The sequence below is a fragment of the Rhinopithecus roxellana genome, chromosome 8, assembly GCF_007565055.1.
Source record: "Rhinopithecus roxellana isolate Shanxi Qingling chromosome 8, ASM756505v1, whole genome shotgun sequence".
Taxonomy (NCBI): domain Eukaryota; kingdom Metazoa; phylum Chordata; class Mammalia; order Primates; family Cercopithecidae; genus Rhinopithecus; species Rhinopithecus roxellana.
The window spans coordinates 20,441,328-20,456,798 of record NC_044556.1 but is presented as its reverse complement, the minus strand read 5'-3'; the positions used below and the strand labels follow the sequence as shown (position 1 = coordinate 20,456,798).

At 40.8% G+C, this 15,471-nt stretch overlaps 1 protein-coding gene across 2 annotated transcripts in view; it reads left to right on the top strand.

Moving 5' to 3' along the window:
* Positions 1-15,229, top strand: part of RPAP2 (RNA polymerase II associated protein 2) — a 95,470-nt gene extending 80,241 nt beyond the window's left edge. For both annotated transcript variants that reach the window (XM_010370366.2, XM_010370370.2), the window contains 2 exons: positions 10,769-10,918; positions 14,908-15,229. In XM_010370366.2, coding sequence (XP_010368668.1) covers positions 10,769-10,918; position 14,908 — 151 coding nt within the window. In that variant the 3' untranslated portion in view covers positions 14,909-15,229. The remainder of the gene's footprint in view (positions 1-10,768; positions 10,919-14,907) is intronic.
* Positions 15,230-15,471: the final 242 nt, after the last annotated feature.

The following is a 15,471-nucleotide window of genomic DNA, read 5'->3' as shown; positions in this document are numbered from 1 at the left end:
AAGAGACATTTAGATTATATATGAGAAACAATGTCTAGAATTTAAGGTTTATTAACCATTGCAGCATACTACATGTAGAAGTGTAGAATCTCCATCCTTCAGAATCATGAAGGTAGTTTATTAGCAGTTTTGTGAAAAGAGACCAAATCATTATATTAAGAAAAGGGTCTATTCTGCTTACTTTGGCGAGACTTTACAAAAAAACACAGGGATGGGGCCTTTGGGTCTCATTTAATTCTTTTTTTTTTTTTTTTTTTTTGAGACGGGGTCTCGCTCTGTTGCCCAGGCAGGAGTGCAGTGGCTGGATCTCAGCTCACTGCAAGCTCCGCCTCCCAGGTTCACGTCATCCTCCTGCCTCAGCCTCCCGTGTAGCTGGGACTACAGGCGCCCACCACCTCGCCCGGCTAGTTTTTTGTATTTTTTTAGTAGAGACGGGGTTTCACCTTGTTAGCCAGGATGGTCTCGATCTCCTGACCTTGTGATCTGCCCGTCTCGGCCTCCCAAAGTGCTGGGATTACAGGCTTGAGCCACTGTGCCCGGCCTCATTTAATTCTTAATAGAAGGAGACTGAAAGGGAGTATAAATCCCCCAAAACAGTTGAGTCTTCATTTTGCTTATAGTTTCTGCTATTCTCATTTACCTAAAAAAAAATAAAAATATACCCCATGCAAGAAGAGTGATAGCCAGAATTACACAGAAATAAAGACCTATAGATAGCAAGCATTGGTGAAGATACTTGGGAGAGGGAACTCTTGCACATTGTCAGTGGGAGTGTAAATTAGTTCAGCCATTATGGAGAACAATGTGGAGGTTCCTCAAGACATTAAAAATAGGCCAGGCACCGTGGCTCACACCTATAATCCCAGCACTTTGGGAGGCCGAGGTGGGTGGATCACGAGGTCAGGAGTTCCAGCTTGGCCAGCGTGGTGAAACCCCATCTCTATTAAAAATAGAAAAATTAGCCAGGCATGATGGTGTGTGCCTATAATCCCAGCTACTCGGGAGGCTGAGGCAGGAGAATCACTTGAACCTGGAAGGCAGAGGTTGCAGTGAGCTAAGATCGTGCCATTGCACTCCAGCCTGGGCAATAGAGTGAGTCTCCGTCTCAAAAAAAACACAAAATAGACCTACAATATAATCCAGCAATCCCACTGAAGGGTGGGTGGGTGGGTAGGTAGGTAGATAAATAAGACAGAACGATAGATAGATAAGATAGATCCACAGGAAATGAAATCAGTATGTCAAAGAGACATCTGCACTCCCATTTTCATTGCAGCATTGTTCACAATAGCCAAGATACAGAATCAGCCAAAGTGTCCATGAACAGATACATGAATAAAGAAAATATGGTGAATATATTTTTTATATATATATATATATATATATATATATATATATATATATATATATATACAGTGGCATATATTCAGCTTTAAAAAGACGGAAATCCTGTTATTTGTGACAACATGGGTGAATCTGGAGGACATTAGGTTAAGTGAAATAAGCCAGGCACAAATACAGATACCGTACCATCTCACTTATATGTGGAATCTTAAAAAAAACTTGGGCCAGGTGCAAGTGGCTCATGCCTGTAATCCCAGCACTTTGGGAGGCTGAGGTGGAAGGATTGCTTGAGGCCAGGAGATTGGGGCTGCAGTGAGCTCTGATTGCACCACTGTACTCCACCCTGGGTGACAGAGTGAGACCCTGTCTCAAAAAAAAAAAAAAAAAACAGAAAAACAAAGCAAAACAAAAAGAAGTATCTGACACCTAGAAAGCAATAAATATTAGCCATTATTATCATCAAAACAGATTTAAGTGTTCTTACCACATAAAAATAAGTATATGAGGTAATGCATATGTTAATTAGCTTGATGCAGTCATTCCACAATGTACACATATTTCAAAATGTCATGTTGTACTCCATAAATATATGCAATTTTATTTGCCAATTAAAAATAACTTTATGTAGATATACTAAATTGCTTCTTCCCTTGGCCAAGTAAATCTCATGTCATTTAGAATGAAAAGAATTTCCTCTCCTTTCATATTTCACCTATAAGGCTTAATTAAGTACTTTTGTTCCTGAGAAAGGGACCAAGCAACCCCTCCAGGCCCAGCCCCTTGTTCCACAGTTTCCTCTGTAGTTCTGGAAGTGAATTAAAGCTATAGCCCAAGCCTGCTCAGTGGCATATTGCACTATTCACGCTTAGCCAGTCTTAGTGCTTCCCAGACAACACTGAATTCCAGGACAAATGGAAGCGAGGAAGAGAATTTCAGTAACAAGTGGTAGGTCACGATTTAATGCCTGATGAATTTGAAGCTCATCTCACACCTCACTGATGGATGTTCTGAAATATTCTGGCAGGAAGATGCAGAATGTGTGGCCTGGGGAAGAGGGAATGAAGAAAATGTTTCCTCCATTCTTCTAAAAATGAAAGGAGGGGAGCCCAGCACAGTGGCTCACACCTATAATCCCAGTCTCTCAGAGGATGAGGTAGGAGGATTGCTTGATGCCAGGAGTTGAAGACCAGCCTGGGCAATATAGCAAGACAGTAAAAAAAAATTTTTAAAGTAGCCGGGTATGGTGGCACATGCCTGTAGTCCCAGGTGTTAATACTTTGGAGACTGAGGCAGGAGGTTTACTTGAGCCCAGGAGTTTGAGGCTTCAGTGAGCTTTGATTGCACCACTGCAGTACAGCCTGAGCGACACAGCAAGGCCTCGTCTCCTCTCAGTCAAATGAGAGGAGGAAAATTTTGTGAAGGAGAAGAACATTTCAGTAATCACAATAAATAGTTGTCCTCTTAAACTAGTTCTTCCTTCAACAAGTAATTATTGATGATCTGATGATCTACAGTGTAATAGGCACGAAGGATACAGTGAACACAATAGATGAAGTCATTGTCCTCATGACATTCACATTCTTTTGGATGGAGATAGACAAACAAATAGACGATTATTAAGGATGATGGAGAAAAAGCAAAGAAAGGAAGTAGAGAGGTGAGACTGAGGTTGGATTTTAGAGGGAAAAGTAACATTAAACAAAACTGAATCACATGAAGGATCCTACCATGCAGAGAACTGAGGGGGAATATCCCCAAGCAAGCCTCTAAAGTGGGGAGAACTTAACCTCAGCACAAATTGAGATATGGTTGGCCAGTATGATTGGAATGGAATGAGCCAGGGAAAATACTCTCTCCAGCTGGAAACTTTATGAGATAGTTTTGGTTACTAAGCATCCTCTATCGACAAGTGGTCCAGTATGCGAGAGATTTTTCATAGACCAGCCCCTGAATATCCTAGAGCCAAATGGTTCCTTTAGATTTCTCATCTCCTGTTGTAATTGCTGTAATCATCAGAGTGATAGTATATAAAGCATTACATTAATGACTGAGTTATTCATTTTAAATTAAAACTGGAAGGCCAGGCGCGGTGGCTTACACCTGTAATCCCAGCACTTCGGGAAGCCAAGGTGGGCGGATCACCTGAGGTCAGGAGTTCGAGAGCAGCCTGGCCAACATGGTGAAACCCCATCTCTACTAAAAATACAAAAAAAAAAAAAAAAAAAAAAAAAGTAGCTGGGCATGCTAGTGGCGCACCTGTAATCCCAGCTACTCAGGACTCTGAGGGCTGAAGAATTGCTTGAACCCAGGAGGCGGAGGTTGCAGTGAGCGGAGATCATGCCATTGCACTCCAGTCTGGGCGACAGGAGCGAAACTTGGTCTCAAAAAATAATAATTAAAGCTGTATATAATTAGTACAGGGGTTGGCAAACTTTGGTAAAGGTCTAGATCGTAAATATGTTTGTCTTTGCTGGCACTACAGTTGCAACTACTTGATTCTGCTGTTGCAGCATGAAAGCAACTATAGAATATGTAAATAAATGGTTATGGCCATATGTGAAATAAATGGGAAGCCCAATTTGGCCTGTGGACTGTAGGTTGTCCATGGACCTATTATATTACATTGAGAAGCCAACAAGAGAGATTATAAAGAATCAGGGGTAGGCCGGGCGCGGTGGCTCAAGCCTGTAATCCCAGCACTTTGGGAGGCCGAGACGGGCGGATCACGAGGTCAGGAGATCGAGACCATCCTGGCTAACACGGTGAAACCCCGTCTCTACTAAAAAATACAAAAAAAAAACTAGCCGGGCGCAGTGGCGGGCGCATGTAGTCCCAGCTACTCGGGAGGCTGAGGCAGGAGAATGGCGTGAACTTGGGAGGCGGAGCTTGCAGTGAGCTGAGATCCGGCCACTGCACTCCAGCCTGGGCGACAGAGCAGGACTCAGTCTCAAAAAAAAAAAAAAGAATCAGGGGTAGGAGAAGAACCATGACTAAGAGGAGGAGAATTCTAGGAAGGGAGGAAGTGATCAGAAACATCCAATACTTCAGTTAACTAGGAAGAGAACACAGAAGAGGCTTTCAGAAGTGGAAGTTAGGAGACCACTACTGACCATGAAAAGAACAGTTCCCGTATTAAGTCTGTTCATTTTTCACTGGGCCTGTTTCTATGCACATATAGGGACTGCGTTGCTCAGTGCTTTGTGGTTTACAAAGTCCTCTTGCATGGTCACTACTAACAAAAGCACACGCCGAATAGAACCTTGTCTCCAAGCTCAGTACTTGGACCTCTACATCAGATAGGTCCTCAAACTCGAGTTAGTCCAATGATACCTATCATTAGGGCAGTATGTGCCCTAAAAAGAATCCCAGTAGTTAGTAGCATCTTTGGCAATAGCTACAACCAATTCTTATAGTTGATCAAAACCACAGTAGGCGGATAAAATGTTATAATCTCACTTCTGATTCATCTGTGCAAGGAGATAGGGAGCCTCTTGCTACAGAGATAACATGGAATTCAGAAAATGCCCAGTAAGCAGCCAGACTGGAAAAGTTTGCAGGTAGTTAATTGCTATTAAGTGATAAAACATTAAAGTTGATGGGTGAGAGGGGGGTGAGGGATTTAAAAAACTGCACATTGGATACAGTGTATACTGCTCGGGTGACGGGTGCACCAGAATCTCAGAAATCACCTCTAAAGATCCTATCTATGTGAGCAAAAACCACCTGTTCCCCCAAAACCACTGAAATAAAATAAAATTTAATAAATAAATTAAAGTAGATGGGGCAAGGAATCTGTGCTATTAAGTAATAAAGCATTATTCAATTTTGAATGTAAATTACTTTGGAAATAAAAGCAAATCATAATACTCTTGAATGAATCATTCATAAAATTATATTATACATTAGATTTTCAGGGTTCAGCATCTTAAAAATAATACAAGTTTTACATGACTCCAAAAGTAGTCCAACTGGATTAATAGTTAGAGATACACAGAAACTATTATAGTATTTATTCATTTATACATCACCTAATTCCAAAAATAATTTGTCAACCTATAACTCTTAGAAAGCTAATACAGTTGGTTCTTTGTACACAGGGGTTCTGCAACTGTGGATTCGGTGAACCACAGATCAGAAATATTCAGGGAAAGGGCCGGTGCAGTGGCTCACACCTGTAATCCTAGCACTTTGGGAGGCTGAGGCAGGTGGATTGCCTGAGCTCGGGAGTTTAAGACCAGCCTGGGCAACATGGTGAAAGCCTGTCTCTACTAAAAATACAAAAAATTGGACAGGTGCGGTGGCTCAAGCCCATAATCCCAGCACTTTGGGAGGCCTAGGCGGGCGGATCATTTGAGGTCAGGAGTTGAAGACCAGTCTGGCCAACATGGTGAAATCCCGTCTCTAGTAAAAATACAAAAATTAGCTGGGTGTGGTGGTGGACGCCTACAATCCCAGCTACTCAGGAGGCTGAGGCAGGAGAATCTCTTGAACCCAAGAGACGGAGGTTGCAGTGAGCCAAGATAGAGCCACTGCACTCCAGCCTGGGCAACAGGGTGAGACTCTGTCTCAAATAAATAAATAAATAAATAATTGGATGGGCGTGGTGGCGTGCACCTGTAGTCCCAGCTACTCAGGAGGCGGAGGCCTGAAAATCACTTGAACCCAGGAGGCAGAGGTTGCAGTGAGCCAAGATAGCACCATTGCACTCCACCATGGGTGACAGAGTGAGACTCTATGTCAAAAAAAAAAAAATTAAAATATTCAGGGAAAGAAAAAACTGCATCTGCTTTGAATACATATGGACATTTGTTCTTGTCATTTTCCCCTTAAAAATACAGTATAACTATTTACATAACACATAGTATTAGATGTTATAAGTAATGTAGAAATGATTTAAAGTATATGGGAGGGTGTGCATAGGTTATATGCAAATACTATGCTATTTTATATCAAGGACCTGAATGAACATGCTCAGAATTTGATTTCCATGGGAGGTCCTGGAGCCAATCCCCAACAGATACTGAGAGATGACTATATTATATAGATCTATAATCATTTATATTCTGTTAGGGACTGATGGGGGAGGAGTCTTTTCAGTTAAAGATTAAAAGGGAAATACAAGGGAATAAATAAGATTAAAGGAAATCTTATTTCCTTACTGGCTAAACTTTCCAAGAGTATAATTATGCAGCAACAGTTAGGGCTCACGTGTTAAGAATAGTCAGGAAATCCTGTCTCCAGATGCCTGAGGATTGCTATCTATCTGTTTGATGACTTGCTGTAGAAATCTTTAGGCCCCAAGTTGATATTCTTGTCTCCACCAGACACCAGACTTTGTGTGATTTCTCTATCAGCACTTCCGTCTGCCTCCCAACTACTTGCCATTTTTATATCTGTAGTTCTCTAGTTCTCTAAAGCAAATTTAAATCATTCTGTTCCTTCTGCATGTTCATTGAGGGCTCAGTACACATAAGTCAGGCAAGTAACAATTTATAGCGCTTTATAGTCTACAAAGAATGGAAGCTAGCATATTAGCTAAGAGTTTGGGCTTTTTGAGATAAATTGTTTAAGTTCAAAGCCCCAACCTGCTACTTACTATCTTTGTGACCTTGGGGAAGATACTTCTGATTTTTAGGCCTTTATTTCCTTGTCTGTTAAATGGAGTTGATAACTACATCCCTTAGGATCTCTATACAGTTAAAGGAGATAATCCATGTTTAGAACATAGTACATAGTAAGTACTCATAAGTAGCACATGGTAAATGTTAGTTGATAATATAACCAATACTATACTTGATAAAAAGAACTATTCCTCTACAGTATCCCATTTGAATTTTTCAATAATCTTTTAAGGTATTTTAGTATTATCAGCCCCATTTTATAGATCGACCCTAAGGCTTTGAGATGCAACTTGCCCCAAGTCATACAAGCATTCCTGGCAGGGCTAGGATTAGAATTGGGTTGTGTAGGCCAGGCGAGGTGGCTCATGCCTGTAATCTCAGCACTTTGGGAGGCTGAGGCGGGTGGATCACGAGGTCAAGAGATCGATTCCATCCTGGCCAATATGATGAAACTCCTTCTGTACTAAAAATACAAACATTAGCTGGGCGTGGTGGCACATGCCTGTAGTCCAGCTACTCAGGAGAATGAAGCAGGAGAATCGCTTGAACCCAGGAGGCGAAGGTTGCAGTGAGCCAAGATCATGCCACTGCACTCCAGCCTGATGACAGAGCGAGACTTTGTCTCAAAAAATAATAATAATTGGGTTGTGTACATAGTTCCTCTAGGCCTTGTAGTTAGACTGGGAGGGAATAGGTTTCATCTCAAAAGCCAGCCCTAAACAGTTGAAATGGTTGTTCAGAGTCCTGTTTTGAGAATTCTCAAAGCAGGTCCTAGCTCATTAAGAAAAGAATGCCTGATGGATGAGCAGTATTTGTCATGGGCTCAGAAACATGTAGTGGGATTGTGTCCTTGCTTTCCTTTTGTGTTTGTTTGTTTTCTCCTAGCTAAAGTTTCTCGTTAATCCAAGGATTTCTTTATAAACAGAAATTTTAGTAATTTTTGATTTTAGTAATTTATAGAATCATTTTAGCCTTGCAGGTTGTCTAGAGAATTGTTATTATTTCTAAAATAGTTTGTAACTAAGGCAGTTGATAGAGGGGCAGCTCTTACAAGCTGTTTCTCTGTAATAACTCTTCACATTTGCTATTCTCATATGGGCACACAGATTGAGAAATCTAGTAGTCACCATTTATTTCTAAATTAAGGTTGGACACTTGTTTTAAGTACTAATGGCAGTTTGAGAAGGAATTGAGAAAACCTTATTTTCACATATGAGCCAAATACTAACCTCCTTGAAAGTCAGAGAAGTTGTTTTGGATATGTCAAATAAATACCACTTTATTTATTTATTCATCCATTCATTCATTTATTTTTGAGATGGAGTCTCACTCTGTTGCCCAGGCTGGAATGCAGCCATGTGATCTCTGCTCACTGCAACCTCTGCCTCCTGGGTTCAAGTGATTCTCCTGCCTCAGCCTCCCAAGTAGCTGGGATTATAGGTGTCCACCACCACGCTGGGCTTTTTTTTTTTTTTTTTTTTTTTTTTTTGTACTTTTTAGTAGAGATGGGGTTTCACCATGTTGGCCAGGCTGGTTTTGAACTCCTGACCTCAAATGACCCACATACCTCGGCCTCCCAAAGTGCTGGGATTACAGACATGAGCCATCGCACCCGGCCAGTACCACTTTAAATATACACAAAAACTAGGTTTCTATGGAGTTGGCATATTTGATTCACCCAATTTGGACTTCCTGGTTTTATTTTAGCCAGTGTTATCCCATCCCTTATTCTTGGTCTTATTATGGGGAAGTAGCAACTTATATTTTAAATGTTGACATCACTTAAGTACTGGAAAAGCTAGAGTTAGCTTCTGGGTTCCACCTTCTCTACAGGAAAATGCCTCAGAAAAAAAGCTGGCCACAACTCTAGGTTTATCTCTATACCCAGCTCGGGCTTGGCATTGGAATACTTGGGTAGTCCAGTTTCTCAGTATGAACTGCCTTTGGGGAATATGTGCAGACAAAGCTCATGAAGTCTGAGAACTTGGTACTCCATCCCCTAGCTGCAAAGAAATACAGGAGAGATGGTAAAGGAATGCACAATAGCAATTTTCCCAGTTATAATTCTATGGATTTCATTGGACTATTGCAGTCATCTCATCTCCAGTTCTTGCAAAAATACTTCAGGGATATAGAGAATTTCCCACCTCCTCTGGAAGTCCTGGCCATCTTTAGACAATTCTGACAAATTTTCCCTTTTACTTCTACTTCCCGTATAGGATGGCTAAGCAAGGAAGAAAATCTGCCTCTCAGAAAACACTTATATTCCACACTGACTACTGTGGAACTGATCTGCTCTGATTTCTTGAGCTTTATTGATTTAAATTTGAGTTATTTTATTTTTATTAAATATGCCCAGGCAAATAACCAAGGTTAAATAAATATCTGAAAGAGCTTTGTGGGAAGTATAAAACTATTTGGGGAGAAAAGAATTTTCTCCAAAAAAGCTTTCTAGGAATGTAACTTGTAAGAACTCTGAGACACATACTCTCTAGAGAAAAAAAATATATATTTATGAGAAGTCAGGGTCTTTAATCTTTGTAATTAGAATAGATATTGCTCAGTTTTTAAAAATCATGTACTGATCACATTTCAGTTTAAATTACTTTTAAAATTCCATTGCGCAGAGTCAATCTTTAGGAGTACTTACTGCAAATGGTTAGAGAAAAAAAGCATACTGTTTCTTACAGAATTAGTATGAAGTGCCTTACGAGACATAATTCATTTATTTAGTGTTTTAAAAAGAAAAATGTTAGCCAGGTGTAGTGGGCTCACACTTGTAATCCCAGCACTTTGGGAGGCTAAGGCGGGTATATTGCTTCAGGTCAGGAGTTCAAGACCAGCCTGGCCAACATGGTGAAACCCCATCTCTACTAAAAATACAAAAATTAGCCAGGCGTGGTGGCACACACCTGTAGTCCCAGCTACTCAGGAGGCTGAGGCAGGAGAATTGCTTGAACCCGGGAGGTTGCTGTGAGCTGAGATTGCACCACTGCATTCCAGCCTGGGTGACAGAGCAAGACTCTATCTCAAAAAATAAAAAATAAATAATAATAATAATAAATAAATATAAAAATGTCGACCAGGCACGGTGGCTCACGCCTGTAATCCTAACACTTTGGGAGGCTGAGGCTGGTGGATCGCCTGAGGCCAGGAGTTCAAGACCAGCCTGGCCAACATAGTGAAACCACGTCTCTACCAAAAAAACAAAAATTAGCCGGGCATGGTGTCGAGCACCTGTAATCCCAACTACTCGGGAGGCTGAAGCAGGAGAATCGCTTGAACCCAGGAGGTGGAGGTTGCAGTGAGCCGAGATTGTGCCACTGCACTCCAGCCTGGACGACAGAAGCGAGACTCTGCCTCAAAATAAAATAAAATAAAATTTCATTCAAAAGATAATCTTGTTTTGTTTATTATTGTCTTTTTAGGTGATATAATCCAAACATCTAATATAAGTATGTTTTTCAAGCAGTTCTCAGCTCTAAACTCCTTTTGTAAACCTCCCTTTCCCAAATGGAAAGAGTGCATTTTCTGAGCAGAATTTTAGTAATTTTTGCTGGAATGAAGAACAACAAACATATTATAGATTTAGGCTTTTATACCTCTTTCATACTTCATGTTTGATCTTTCAGTCTTTTCCTGAGACTTCACTTCTGCCTTTGTTAGTAAAGCCTCTCTGGGAGTTTTGTGAAATCAAAGATACCTTATTATTCTCATAAAATTTTATCTGCCATGTTGAAGGTAGGAGTCCCTTTGCCCTTATCATTTCATGGATATGCATTTAGTATTTTTGGTTGTTTCAGACTGACCCCAATTCTTGGCATTCAGAAACATTCTCAGGAAGGTATCGTGTTTACACGGTTTCTAGACACCCTGCTTGAAGAATTACATCTAAAGAATGAAGACCTTGAAAGTTTAACCATCATATTTAGAACCAGCTGTTTACCTGAGTGGTAAGTTGGATTGTGTTTTATTCTGTTTTTTATTCTTCATTTGTTGCCTACGTGGATTGGCTTTTTTTTTTTTAATTGGAAATTGTAAAAACCAAGTACAGACCTCAAGATGCCCTCAGTTTGCTAAGGAAGGACATGGTATCCCTTAGTTCTCAGCTGCCTCAGTCACTTCCTGTCTACTTACTTTGTGCCCCATATTTGTTGCATTCCTCTCTTGTAGGCTACAACAGTTCTGTTTTTTGCAGTCCAGGAAACGCCGCATTATCAGTTTCATACTCAAGCATAGGCTATCCCACATGTCCCATCTGATAAGTTTCTTCCCAGGAAGTAGCAGTTTACTTCAACCCAGCTACTGCAGTGATCCATTGGGAACGTCCTCATCCTACTGCCCCTTTCAGTGAAATCACACCCTGCTCAGCCAATACCTTAGTCATTTCACGTACAGATAAGCAGGTGAATTTACAAGTCCGACTTTGTTGAATCCTTACTCTGTTCTGAGATACACAGCCCTCTCCTACTGTCCCAAACCCTTTCCTCTTTCAGAACTGCCCGTCAGAATATTCCCTTCCATGTCCTGGCTTAATCATAACTTTCCATCTATTCCTTCCTTCCTTCTCATTTCACACAATACCAAAGTGCATGCTCAGATAGGTACTGATTTAATGTTATAATTGAGGGAATTCATCCTAAACTACCAATGAGATTCTCTCAGGGAACATTTTCTTTTCCCTTCTTCTTTTTTTTTTTTTTTTTTTTTTTTTAACATTTTTTAAATTATAAAAGCAATACAAAATGTTGTAAAATAAAAATTAAGCAATACAGATTGCAGTAAAAGGAAAATTCCCCCTCCACCTCTGCCTCTAATCCCATCTCTTTCCCAGAAGCATACTTGATGTCTGTCATTTAATATTTCTTTTTATTTTTTGAATTTTTATAAAACAATCTTTTTTTTTTTGAGACGGAGTCTCACTTTGTCACCAGGCTGGAGTGCAGTGGCGCCGTCTCAGCTCACTGCAACACCTGCCTCCCGGTTCAAGCGATTCTCCTGCCTCAGCCTCCCTAGTAACTGGGACTACAGGTGTGCACCACCATGCCCAGCTAATTTTTGTGTTTTCAGTAGAGATGGGGTTTCACCATGTTGGCCAGGATGGTCTTGATCTCTTCACCTCATGATCCACCCGCCTTGGCCTCCCAAAGTGCTGGGATTACAAGCGTGAGCCACCGCACCCGGCCTATAAAACAATCTTTAACCAAATCTCTAAATATACAGGAAGGATATTTGAAAGAGGTGATTTTGGTGATTAAGAAAGAATACCGGACCGGGTGCGCAGTGGCTAATGCCTGTAATCCCAGCACTTTGGGAGGCTGAGGCAGGCGGATCACCTGAGGTCAGGATTTCAAGACCAGCCTGGCCAACATGGTGAAACCCTGTCTCTACTAAAAATACAAAAATTAGCTGGGCGTGGTGGTAGGTGCCTGTAATCCCAGCTACTTGGGAGGCTGAGGCAGGAGAACCACTTGAACTCAGGAGGTGGAGGTCGCAGTGAGCCAAGATTGTGCCACTGCACTCCAGCCTGGGTGATGATGCAAAACTCCATCTCAAAAAAAAAAAAAAAAAAAGGAATTAGCACTGTAATTGCCCCCCAACTTATACCCAATGGTCTTTTCAAGTGATCCTGCTACTCTGAGGACACTATATAGCAAAGGCTTTTACTGAAGGAGTGAACTTGGGTTGGTTTGTATAAGCATAGCATTCAAAGGCCCTTAAAGAATATGGAGAGGTTGGAGGTTAAACCAATCATACTCTTCAGTCCATGACATCCTTTGTACATTGGTTGAAAGGTTTCTTGGCTGGGTGCAGTAGCTCATGCCTAAAATTCCACACTTTGGGAGGCCAAGGTGGGAGGATCGCTTGAGCCCAGAAGTTCAAGACCAGTCTGAGCAACGAAGTTGCCCAGTTTTGTAGAGATCCTGTCTCTACAAAAAATAAAAAAATTAGCAGATATGGTTGTCTACAGGTGGCACCTGCTTGTAATCCCAGCTACTCCTGCTGAGGCAGGAGGATTTCTTGAGCCCAGGAGTTTGAGGCTGCAGTGAGCCATGATCACACCACTGCACTCCAGCCTGGGGACCAGAGCAAGACCCTGTCTCAAAAAAAAAAAATAAAAAAAGAGGTTTCTATTTCAGACTGAGAGCAAACAGTGCCTAGCCAAAAGTCCTTCTAAACCTGCTATAATGAATAGATATCCATTCAAAATCATTTTAACTAGCATATTTTAAACTTGTACATAAACAGATGGTGTTAAAGTAGTTTTAAGGACTTTCAACAGATGTTTTAAGTGGGCTTAATAGTTCCCCTATGATCATTATTTATTTACATTGTTCATTTGCCTAAGTAATCAAAGGTAAATCTTGGCCCAGATTACTTTGTTAGTATTATAAAGGATTACGAATGAATAGCCCTTATTACATAATTTTCCATATGAGAAATGAAGATGGTTGTGAGTGGAAGGATAGAAGGTTTTTTGTTTGCATGATTTTGGTATGCCATGGTAAATTCATTTGAGTCTACAGATTTTAATATCTAGTAACCTTTTCAAGATTACTACCTAGTATATTAATATGCTTTCAGCTGTGAATAACAGAAAAAAATCCATTTCCAACTACCTTTTGTTAATGTGGTATATTAGTTAACTTTTGCTACTAACAGATTTTTTCAAAAAAAAAAAAAAAGATGTTTGTGGCTTAAAGCAACAAACATTTTTTATGTCCCAGTTTCTATGAGTGAGGAATCTAGGTGCAGTTGAACTGGGAGCCTCTGGTTCAGGGTCTTTCCTGATGTTACAGTTAAGCTACCAGCCAGCGCTGTGATGTCACCTGAAGGCTAGAATGGAAGATCTCCTTTCAAGCTCGTTCAGGTGGTTGTTGGCAGGAATTGTTGGCAGGATCGCGCTCCTTATAGACTGTTGAACTCAGGGTCTCAGTTTCTCACTGTTGTCTAGAAACCTCCCCTAATCCCTTGCCCATAGGCCTCTCTAGAGTGCATCTCACAACATGGCATGTGGCTTCCCTCAGAGTGAGCCAGTGAGAGAGGATACCCATGATGGAAGCCACAGTCTTTTTGTATTAATATCTAATCTCAGAAGTGACATCCCATCACTTTTGCTGCGTTCTATTAGTTAGAAACTACTCAGTAGGTCCAGCCCATACTCAAGGTGAGAGAGAGGATTATACAAGGGTATGAATACCAGGAGACAGCAGCCATTGGGGGATATCTTAGAAGCTGTCTACCAGAGGCGCAAAAATGTTCAGTAGGCTCCAGTTTTATATATAGCATACCACACTGTCTTGGTGAGAGTCTTGAACTTCATGCTGATTGAGGACACCCCTGAACCAATTCATGGGGTCATGGGAATGCTGTGATGAAATCATTCTGGCAAAGGATGAGGGAAGGAGCTAACGAAATCATTCTGGTCAAGGATGAAGGAAAGAGAAGGGCTTTTCCAGTTGACCTAGATCAGTCAAAACTTAGCCCTCAAGTTGAATATGAAACTCAGTCTATTCCACCCAAACTGTTGTTGGGTAGAATATACATAATGGGGAAAAAATGGAATGAATATTGACAAGACATATAGTGTCTACAACAGCTAGTAAAATACTTTACATATTTTTTGTCGTTTTGTTTTTTGCGTTTTTTTTGAGATGGAGTCTTGCTCTGTCACCCAGCCTGGAGTGCAATGGTGCGATCTCGGCTCACTGCAATCTCTGCCTCCCGGGTTCAAGCAATTCTCCTGCCTCAGCCCCCCAAGTATATGGGACTACAGGTGCATGCCACCGTGCCTGGCTAAATTTTTTTTTTTTTGTATTTTTAGTAGAGATGGGGGTTTCACCATGCTGGCCAGGTTGGTCTCAAACTCCTGACCTCGTGATCTGCCTGGCTTGGCCTCCCAATACATGTTTTATTCAAAGTGTCCTTTTTTGCTTCACAGATATATTCCATGAAGACAAAATAGAAGATGAACTTCTATTCACCGTTTCTGGAATTCTAGCCACCATTATGGTCTGGTGGTGACTGATAACTAGCTTTATTCCAAGACAGACCTTTACCTCTTTAAGTTTCAGCCTCCCATCTTCCAGTCCCTCAGTCTCCAACTGCAGACGATGACCTCCCCAGATAGAGGAGAATCATTACTCCAACAAGGATAACCAAATCTTTGCATCCCTAGCTACAAGGCATAGTATTTTTATTTGAAAATGAATGTTTAAGTATTAAATTGAAACTTGAATGAATATTCAAGAAAATATAATGATGTCTACTTTTTCTGGATGATTCCAGCCATCATATCAGTTTGCCAAAAAAATTGAGAAAATTACGATTTTGACCTCCCAATCTAAACTCTAAATTCTAAAGATCAGTAAACAATTAGGTCAATAAATGCAATTTAAGATGAAGCCATTTGGAAGTCTAGTCCAAAACAGGAAAATCCCAGAACTTTCTGGACTCAGGGAAATGTTTTAAATGGAATCTGTAGTTTGTTTGCAGGAGAGACAAT